Source organism: Merops nubicus, unplaced genomic scaffold (genome assembly GCF_000691845.1).
Source record: "Merops nubicus isolate BGI_N331 unplaced genomic scaffold, ASM69184v1 scaffold12423, whole genome shotgun sequence".
Taxonomy (NCBI): domain Eukaryota; kingdom Metazoa; phylum Chordata; class Aves; order Coraciiformes; family Meropidae; genus Merops; species Merops nubicus.
The window spans coordinates 66,764-77,371 of NW_008597019.1; the positions used below are offsets into that span (position 1 = coordinate 66,764).

At 45.6% G+C, this 10,608-nt stretch overlaps 1 protein-coding gene across 1 annotated transcript in view; it reads left to right on the forward strand.

The window, feature by feature from the left end:
* LOC103769378 (ninjurin-2-like) overlaps window positions 1–7,004 on the forward strand; it is a 46,111-nt gene extending 39,107 nt beyond the window's left edge. The window contains 2 exon segments of the mRNA XM_008936568.1: window positions 5,760–5,991; window positions 6,819–7,004. Coding sequence (XP_008934816.1) covers window positions 5,760–5,991; window positions 6,819–6,982 — 396 coding nt within the window. The 3' untranslated portion in view covers window positions 6,983–7,004.
* The last annotated feature ends 3,604 nt before the right edge of the window (window positions 7,005–10,608 follow it).

A 10,608-nucleotide genomic window follows, 5' to 3' on the forward strand; every position in this document is an offset into this window, starting at 1 on the left:
TAGTGAGAATATGAGGCCAGCCTTTCAGCTGGGTAAATTGGAGAGGCACTGCTGGCAATCTCACCCAACTGCATGTTCATCCCTTTAGTGATAGTAGTGTCCTACTTTGGCATCCCTTAGCTCAAGGACAAGGGCCCTAAGTGCTGCACCGTGGTGACATCTCCATCCGAGAGAGCTCGCCAAGTTTACTTGTAAATGCGAGGTGAGACATAAGAGGTAGATAAAGTGAACGAAGAGTGGGAGTTTGGTGAGACTAGAGAGCATGAACAGCGCTTAGCAGTCACACAGAATCTGTGCCTACCATTTTCCTAGTCTTCTGAAAATGTGCTGTCTCTCAGCTCCTGGAATTTACTTTTCACCTGGGGAGCTCTCATCCAAAAGAGTAGTGGGAGTCCTCTGTTACACTGACCCGTCACAGAAGTGCAGGAACACCTCAGGGAAAGATCTCCATCATGACCAATCCTGTACACGAGGAAAGACTGAGTTACCAGGAAAACATTCCTGATTTATTTTCTGGGTTTTATCCAATATGAATTGAAGGCAACACAATCATTTGGCTCTGAACAGGACCCCTAGTGAGCAGAGCAGATGGCTATATTAAAAGGAAAAAACCCTAAGCACAACTGGACTAGCCAACAGGCTCCACAGAGGCTGAAGTGGGGGGCTGGCCCTGAACACTCAGTTATCCTTCTGCCTGCAGCACCCATGACAAGGTTCACTATCGCTTTTGTTTGTGGAACACAGCCAGGATGTTTGCTGTTGTGCCACAGGGGAGAGAGACAGCCTTTGCCACTTACACAGCTGGTGACACGGTCGGTATTGACCGAAGCCTTCCCTGCGCGTCCCTCCCCTTGCACACGTGTGGCTGTGCACAGACCTGCTGCTTCACCTGCTGGCTGACAAGAGTGGTTCTGCAAGGGCAGCCTGAGCCACCGGGGAGGGGGGCAGGCCAGAGAGCAGGTCATCGCGGCTGCTCCCAGGGCCCGTGCTGACGCCGGCTCTGCCCAGGCACGGCACCTAGGCCACAAACGTTAAAACGGGCTCCCTTCACCCCAGGGGAAGTGGCCAGGAGCTGCAGGGAGTGAGCTGCCCTGGAAAAGCAGAGTACCTAATAACTGTGCACTTAAAAGCAGAAGTATTGATTGAGAGCAGAGCCTTTAATCCCTGCACTTTCTGCCTGTAGAAAGGGAGCTGTGCTTCTCTCACACCTTGCAAGATGATGACTCTCTGTGTGCTTTAGCCTCCATAATCTGATGTTTACAAAGTACTTCTAAAGCTGCCAACTGGCAAATACTGTGGAAAAATACCCTGGATTTTCCCTGGTCCCTGATGCTGCGTGTGTGCATGCCTGTGTGTGGCTGGCTGTTTAACAGCTGGGATCCCTGTGATGGGTGTCTCCGCACCTACCCCTCCGAGTGCACGGCGTGCATTCATGTATCTATTTTCTTTGGCATCCTCCAGCATTTCCCTTGGAATTGATGGCCAATGATACAGTTTCTCTTCAGACATCTCCCTCTGCCAGAGCACTCCCATGAAGAGGATTAGCATTCTCATACTTGTGAGACTCCTGCTGTCCCACTGTCTCTTTCAGGCTCTTTTCCCCTGGGGATAGGGTCACCAGACCCACAGATTTGCAATTAGATCTGCTCTGCAATTCTTTTTTTTCTGTCCTGAAAAACAGGACAACTGTAGGTTTCGTAGAAATGGTTCAAGTAGCTTTAACAAAGCTCTGCGCTCCACTCAGGCCAAAATCTGAAAGCTTTGGAAAGAAATATTTAGATAATCACCCTCCAAAAGTTTCCAGAATATAGTAGCTATTTCTTGTAAAAATAAATGCACAATAAAACTCAAAGGATTTCCCTTGGAAACTAGTTTCAGTGGAAATTTTTCAGGTAGCTTCAGTGAGCTGTGGAGCTCACCATGCCCTCTGCTGCCAGAGCCAGGTTTCACATGCTTTGGGACCTGCCAGCTACCTACAGCAAAATCGGAGATCAAGTTGAAAAAGAAAATAAAAACAAACAAACAAACAGAAACCAAACAACACACCAAAAACCACCAACTAAAACAAAACAAAAAAAACCCCACAACCCCAACAACAACAAACACCCCATGCTTGTGATGATATTCATCCTTCTTTAAGAATTCCTACCAAAATTAAAAATAACAAAAGAAGTGAGATTTAAATATCTGGGGTGAGTGGAGTGGGTGGGTGAGGGATGGGAGCATGTGTGCTTTGAGTAAGAACAAAGCCTAGGACTTGTAAAACGTAGATGGGTGCCTCAGAGAGCTCCTGTAATGAACTTCACTGCTGTGCCACTTTGACATGGAGAGAAGCAGAAAGGGGATTTGCCTGTGGTCAGACTGAAGTCAGTAGTCTTTGCAGGCAAAGAAGCTGACTCTTGTAGAAAGCCAAAACGTCCAGAAATGGGGCATGGGAACCATGCTCCAGCACCAGTTAAGCCAGTGCTGTTGTGTAGCCAGGCTGTACTTGATTTCAAGTCCTAATTTATCTATCTTTAAAAAGTGGGCAGTATTGAGACATTCCCATCTTGGGCTGTAAGTGCAGTTTTCCAGTGGATATGCTGGCTCTTCAGCAACTCTTGAAAGATAGACTTGGTGTCTGACTGTCAGATCCAGGGTTCTTCTTTTTGATGCAATACAGAGAAGAAAAGGCAGCAATCCCCCCTCTCAAGAAGGGAAACACTTTCAAAGGGACTGGAAAGACACCAGCTCTAGCCTGATGACATAAATCGCTCTGATGAACCTTCAGGTACATCCTGTGACTTAGGGCTCTGTTTGCCAAAAGAGAATCATTTAATCTCCCCAGTGATGCCACGTAACCCCCACAGCTGACTGGGCAGTCCTGCTGCATGGAAACCCGAGCTGCTTGTGAGTCAGGTTCCTGAGCCACGGCAGTTTACAAAACTAAACTTTAAGACAAAGCAAAAAGTGTCACTTTGAAGAGCTGTGCATCCATTGTGGCAGCTCAAAAAAAGAGAGTGGCAGCTCATACCCCACGGATGCAGTGACTAGGTGGTGGCAGCTCTGGCACCAGGCATCCCATGCAAAGCCATCCTCCTGCGTTAATCAAAACAGTGTGTCTCTGGAGACTCCTGCTTTATTTAAGCCTCTTGTTATTTGAAACTCCAGGCTTTCATATATAGCTGCTGGTCTAGCCAATATTCTACAAGGGCTAAATCTGTAGAGGAGCTTGATTTCTCTAACTTGAGCTGGCACCATAAGGACTCCTACCTCCTAAGGACCTCTGCAAACTGGTTGATTCGTTTGCTACCAACATGAAAGCTTGGTGTCCAGCTTTCATCATCCAGTAACCTTTTGGCCACCTCTGTGTATCTACTAAGCCTGGGCTGACAGAACTTTGAAACGGGGACCAGTTTTTCTTATCTCAGTGCAAGGTTTTCCCAGATCCAGCGACTCCATATCGGTGAGTGGTGGCTGTCCCTTCTGGTAGTATGTCCCAAATAGGAGAACATCCCACTGCACTAAAACACATGGCTGTGTGTTTTCATTGCCCAATTATCTGGGACACATAGCTCAGTACATTGCAACTCTGCCCTGTTTCATGCTCCAGGTAAAGGAGGTTGGGGGCCGCTCAAAAAAGATGTTGTGTTGGAAGATGTGTCTTCACTCAACAAGAGCTCCTGATTGTCTCCACATAAGCAACTGGGAACAGATGTCTCAGCCTCTTTGTACTAGTCACTCATTTAACAAAAGCTCTGTCTTCCTTGTACAGTGTCCTTGTTCTCACACTCAACCATCATTACGTGAAGATAAACTGTCAATGCCCAGCCTTGTGACACTGCAGGGAGGAGGGGCTGACTCTTCAGGAATAAGGAAGAAAACACACAAAAGGATTCAAAATCTCAAACCTGGCACCACTCAGTATGGGTGCCACTCTGTTGCAACAGCATCACATGCTTATGAGCCAGATGAGTGGGGGCAGTACCTAAATCTAGGTTTGTAAGACATGCTCCCACAGTCAGACCTCTTGCTGGCCTCCTTTGCCTGAGACACCTCTATTGTGCCTCAGACACCAGACAGTAATGTTTAAGAAGTCCTGAACCCCTACGTACTGCCTCAGAGTCACTACTAGCTTTCTTCTTCTACTAACTTTTCACTTCTAACTTCCACAGCAAGAAACACAGGCTTTGCAAAGGAGCCTCTTAACCACAGTAACTTTATTATTAGAAACTGCAAGAATTACATGCTTTAAGCTATCAAAAATCCAAAACAAAACCAACCCCAACAACAAAAACCAAACCAATCAAACAAAAAGCACTTTCCTACCCCAAGCTGGTCCCTTCTTAGGAATCACATTTCACCAGTAGTTCAAACTGAACACAGTCCTTCCTGACCACTTTTTTTACAACACATCTTTCTGACATGAGGGTGTTCGCTCATATAGAACACAACCCTGCCCCAAAAATCAGCCCAAATTTCAGTGTCAGTCACACAACCACATGCAGTGCTCTCCCAGGATCGCTGGCTCACACTCCCACCCCAGCACAGAGAAAGCCACTTTTACCCAGGGAGACCAGAAACAGCAGCATGAAGCACTAGCCATAACTCTTTTCTAGTGTCAAGCCCAGAGCATGGTGGAAAGATTACATTTTGTACTTTACCTAGTACGAAAGCCCAAAATAGGACTTACCATGTGATGTAGACAGTCCTACTTCCAGTATACACCTGGAGAAATCTCTTCCACCACTCTGAGGTCACCTCAGGCCCACAGCTAGCCCTTATCTCCAGATTTAAAGGGTTATCCCTCCGACAGTGCTGTGAGGGAGGATAAGGTTCCTGCTCTTTGCTATTGTCAAAGTGTTGTTTTTCTTTCTCTTTTTTCTTTTTTTTAAGGAAAAGGATCATAGCTTGCTGCAGGTATATCCAAATATTTTGTAAATGTTGCCTTTGCTGGTGGTTTATCACCAGCTGATGACACTGTGGGTGAACTGAAAACTACAGTCCTCTTTTCTGTCTTTTGGTTTTTTTCATCATTTGGGTCAAGACAGCCAACAGAGGAACTCACTTAACAAGAAAGATAGAGAAAAGGTGAATGGCTAAAAGCAGCCAAATAACCTACAGCTTGCAATTAGGTTCAGGGCAACCAGGTGGTTTACTCCTTGTAAATAGCTGTTTCTTGCCAGCAATAAAAAATGTGCCTGAATGATTAGTTAAAGCTCGGTGTGATGGACCCTAGTCCTTATCTTGGTGCATTTCAGTGCCCGATGGAGAAATAATGCCCCAGGTTTCAGAAACAAAAATGTGGATTGTCTCATCTGCTCTAGCATCTTATCTAAGACACTGGCCAGGAAAAAGTGTTTGGAGGAGATACAAAGCCCAGCTGCTGACAGTCCTTTGAACACCCGACCAAAAGAGAAGATCTCTAATCCCCTGTAAGTTTGAGGCTTGTCTGTGCCCTAAAGGAATAGAATTCAATATTCCTTGCAAAATCCCTAGCTCTGGGTAATCTACGTTACTGTAACTCCGGACAAGCTTGTTTTCCACAAAAATGCCCTGTATTTTTCTAACCTTGCTGAGTTCTTGATCACCACAAGTATCTTGTGCTTATTAATATCACAAGGCTACAGTGAAGGGATATTGGGTGCTCTCAATATGTTTAAAACATGCACCTTTGACTCTTTCAGAAGCCCCATGGGGAGGCAGCAGCCTGTTCAACATGGGCGTGTCTGTCGACTTACAAATCGTACCAGTTCATGTGGTTTCTCCTGTCTCCCCAGGCCGTGAATCCTCACCTCCAGATCAACGGGCCGATGAACATCAACCACTACGCGACAAAGAAGAGTGTGGCGGAGAGCATGCTGGACGTGGCACTCTTCATGGCAAACGTCACACAGCTCAAGGCGGTGCTGGAGCAGGGGCCTTCCTTCCAGTACTACGCCACCCTCATCGTGCTCATCAGCATCTCCCTCTTCTTCCAGGTGATGATTGGGATTCTCCTCATCATCACCGGTAAGGTGGCCACCAAGGCGCACGCACGCTTATAGGGTGCCGTGGGGAGGGTGTGCCAGGGCACCCCATGGCTTGGCTGGCACATGGGAGCAAAGGCTATGGGAAATCCTGTGATGTGTTCCTTCCCCTGTCCCACATGGCACAGCCTTTCCCAGTGGCGGCCACGGTGGCTGGCACTAGCTGTGAGGAGAAGGAAGGCAAGGGAGACCACAGCTGTGGGCAGGGAGCCACAAGGCTGCCACTCACATGGCTTATTGGCCAGACAGCCCCAGTAACTGGGGCATGCCTGTATCTGCACTGATCAACGCCCATCAGTTAGGGCTGACCCCATTCCTGTACCCAGATACTTCTTGGTCTGGGAGCAAGGAGGGGGTTGATGGCTGTGTCAGCACATACATGACATTTGAGTGTCAAGGAGGAACTGGCTTCCCAACCTGAGGACAATGTCGCTGACCTTGTCCCTGCTACCACCCAGCCTTCCCTTGCCATATACTGTGGCCATGCAGTGGCAGGGTCATGTGGCACACGCCTGGCTAGCATGCAGCAGTAATTTGGCTATTTCGGGTTGTTCCATTGGAGGGCCATGGCAACTCCATGGCAAACAAAGACATGACATAAGAACAGATAGTTTTCCTCTGCTCCATCCTCCTATGTTGTCCTAGGACAAGCTGTAACCCCTGTAAAGTTCCTGGGACTTTTACCCTAGTTCTATAGCCACAGTGCCCAGGGGCACCATGGACATTTGCTAGGCAGGGAAGGCTTCCAGGGGCTGGGGAACTTAGAGTCAATCTACAGATCTCCCTTTCTTTTTTCATTGCATCACACAGCTCGTTTGAACCTGAATGATGTCGCAAAGCAACCCCGCCTGAATATACTCAACAATGCTGCAACAGCTCTCATCTTCATCACAGTCATCCTCAACATTTTCATCACAGCCTTTGGGGTGCAGAAGACTGGCCTTTACCCTACCAGGAATTTTCGACCTTATTAAGTCATGAGGCAATGGAGTCAGGTAAGCAAGGGGGAGTTCCCATCACTGCCAGCCCCTGGAAGGGCTGTGTTTCAGAAAACATCACTGTCATTACCGACACCCGATCCCCGGGATAGCTGCCACCCAACCTCTGCCGTTGGGTACCATCACAGACACTGGCTTCAATGTGAAGGATGCTGCAAATGGCGTTTATTGCGTCGCTGCAATTGCTTATATATGACAAGCCACACCCACAAGGCCCCTCGTGGGCAGTCTGAGCTTTCCGTTACATCGCGAGATCTTCCGCACGCCAATCCCTGCCTAGGGCGGGCTCTGCTCACCACAACACATCACTGCAAGGTGGAGAAGGAGAAGACAAAGCTTCATAAATTAATAAAGCCTTTCCACAGACACGTTGTTGTCCCATGAGCATCTGGGGCAATTGAGTAAGTTCCATCAGGGAAGGAGGATTTCTCCTTTCTTGGTCTTTAAAGCAAGAACAGCAAACATCCCAACTGTCGGGATTTATCAGCACCAAGAAGTTTTTAGAAGGCTGCAAATCTCATGCTAGATAGGGATAGCAGTTATGGATGGGAGCTAAATCTGGGAAAGAAAACTAGGTGCATTCTGGGAGGTACCCAAAGATGGCAGCATTATCTGAACAGAAGAAAAGGAAGGTGCTGATGAGGCCAGAGGTGAAGGAGCTCTTCACAACAGCCAGCGTGGTTTAGCAAGGGCTTTTTTAAGAACCTAGCTCTCATTTTCAAGATGCACTCTTGAGAATAAGAGTCCAGCCAAATGCTCGAGTTCCCATGTCAAGTTAATGAAGGAATGACATTTTTTTAGGTCAAGAGTGATTTAGGTCAAGAAGTAAAGCTGACATCTCATGCTTACATGACCTGCAACATGAGAACATAGTTTAATGCAATATACTGGGGCAACAGCCAGCAAGAAAGCTTGAGAGATGCATGGTATGATGGGGGAAGGATACAAAGGCCAAGAGGCTGTATAAAACCACTGCTGGCTTGGCATCCAGAAGGGTGCAAGCACCAAAGAGCAGCACCCAACACCCATAGCGTGGCTGTGGTGTCCAGTGACTCAATATGCCATGGCTGTTCCTCTCTGCTCATGCAGCATGCAGGAGCCTGCTGTGACCTTACTGGTGTTTTTTGTCTTCCCTACAGGACCTGAGCAGTGCAGCTGGCAGGGAAAGCTCTCCTCCTCCTCTACATTTTCACTGACCTCAGCAGTAGCCCATCAATGAATCTGGAGAAAACTTGGGTTAAACTTTCAAAACTGTTTGTGTGTCATGGTATACCAGCCCATTACCATAATGCTTTTGCAGTTCTGAAGGGGAGAAGACATTGCCTTGCAAAGCTAGAGCAAACTTGGCCTGAGAAAGCTGCAGGAACGGTAGCAGGTACACAATTTCAAAACAGTCCTGTAAATCTTGCCTCTTATTTTACTTGCCTGCTTCACATATTCAATATTGGCTCATTTTGTAGAGAAGACCAAGTTATTTACTTTATAGACTAAATAAGCAAGAAAAGTCTAGCTTTTTTTATTATCTCAAGTGTAAGTTGCTATACTTAAAGCAATGTTATCTGATAGTTTACCTCCCAGATGTTAGAATGGATTTCTCAAATTAAAAAAAAAGTTCTCATGGGAAGATAGAAAAGTGTGTGTGTGTCAAACCTAAGTAAAACTACAACTAGTTCAAGTGTTTTCCTAGTTGTTTAAAATTAAACATAACACAGTTAAGAAAACAATCATATATTTCTAGCATTGGAAATTGAACAATGACAGAAAAAAGATATTATGGCCTGGTGTCATCACCAGGGACCTATCAGGAATGAAGTCAGAAAAGCCTGACAATATTTAGTAGAAAATGAAGAAACATTATACATAAGGAGACACTCTAGGCTTCATGCCACCATGCAAAATGACAGGTGCATAGTGTATTACTTTATTGAAAAATCATGATCGTAATATAAGGCCTTATCACTAACAGATGTTTTTAAATATACCATTTTTATATTGACAATGCTGGGAATTATTTTGTACTAGAACTATTTGTTTCTTTAAAAAAAAAATCATTAATGATTTTTCAGATTTTTTTCTTTTTTTAACAGTAAAAATTCTTGATCCTAAATCTTGTAACTCTGCAGTTACGGTAAAAAATGATATTTTAATACCCTGGTGTAAGCTTGTTTAATTAAGGACATGCTTTTGATTATTAAATGAATTTTTCATTGCACGGCAGAATCAGAATTCAACCTGGATTTTTCATTTTGCATATTCTTGCCACCACTGAGAAAGAAATGTCATGAAAATGACCACATATTGGTCTTCAGGAGCTACTGGGATTGTCCGACACTTTAAAAAAACAGATATGGGCAGATTTTGTTTGTACTCAATATTTGACTTTACGGAGCTAAATTTCTGTTTAAATCACAGGTGGTGCTTTTTTCTGGAGGCAGTGTGAATGATCTTGTCCACAAAGGCTGGTGGGTCAGGCTATGGGCCAGCATCAGTTAGTATCAGCAAACGACAGTGGCTTTTTTGCAGCTGAAGGAAAATTGCATAGAAATGGTAGGGTGGAAGAAGCAGTTATGTATTTACCAGAATTTAACTCAGCAACACTGAGCAGACTGAGATCTGGTTGGTGAAGCAGGTCAAGACTCATCCTCCACTTAGTTTGAGGGATGGCAGGTCTGGAGTGACACTGAATTTGCTGCTTATCTATCTCAGTCCTTGGTCTCTGCTGAGACTAACATCAAACAGGGAAAAATGTTTCTGGGAAGCCTTTATGATCCTGCTCTCCTCTAGAAAAAGGCTTCACTGCAGAGGCAGCAAAACTAGTTCTAGCCAACACAAATCCACCAGCTAAGGGCTTTCAGCCACTAATGGCCAGCTGAGTTCATGAAAAGGTAAAAAATTATGCATCCCATATGTATATCCCAAATCCCATGACTCATTGCTTTACAGGGCAGGAGGCATTGGTGACTGAATGTAGAGAGGAAAAAAAATCTTCAGCTAGGAAAGAAGCAAATGAGGGGAATTTCATTGCCAGATCTTCATTTCAATCATCTCAAACATTTCAAGAGAGCTGCCAGGTCAGGTATGGCAGCGTGTGAGGCCTGCCCAAGCAGAGAGGGCTTCCTGTCACCAAGCCCAGGTGACAGGAGTCAGACAGAAGACTGGCAGCGTGCTGAAATGCTTTTCCTTCATCATCTTTAATAATAATTTCTCATTATAATGGAATCAGACTCAACAACCTTGGCTGCTTTTTTCCCTCTCCATGTCTGACTCCCATTCCTGTCAAGCTTTTTATGCTCAAAGGAGTTACAGTTGAAGCAAAAAGGAGCCAAATTGGAGTCTAAATAAGCAGTTGCTGTGAAAGAGCTGACCTCCCATTAGCGTAGGCTGTGCCAACTGCTGAGCCCTGGTCTAGGCTGTCACCTGCGGTCTTCTCCAGGAGTTGTCCCCTGCTTGTGAGAGGGACAACTTTGTTCTCTGCATTCTTTCTCTGTGATGACATCACATTTGTGCTTTGTTGGGACATGTATTTGTCCAACATTTCTAACTTGTTTCATGTGATAAACCCAGGAAAACAGGAGAAAAACTGTTTTGTTGCCATCACACTT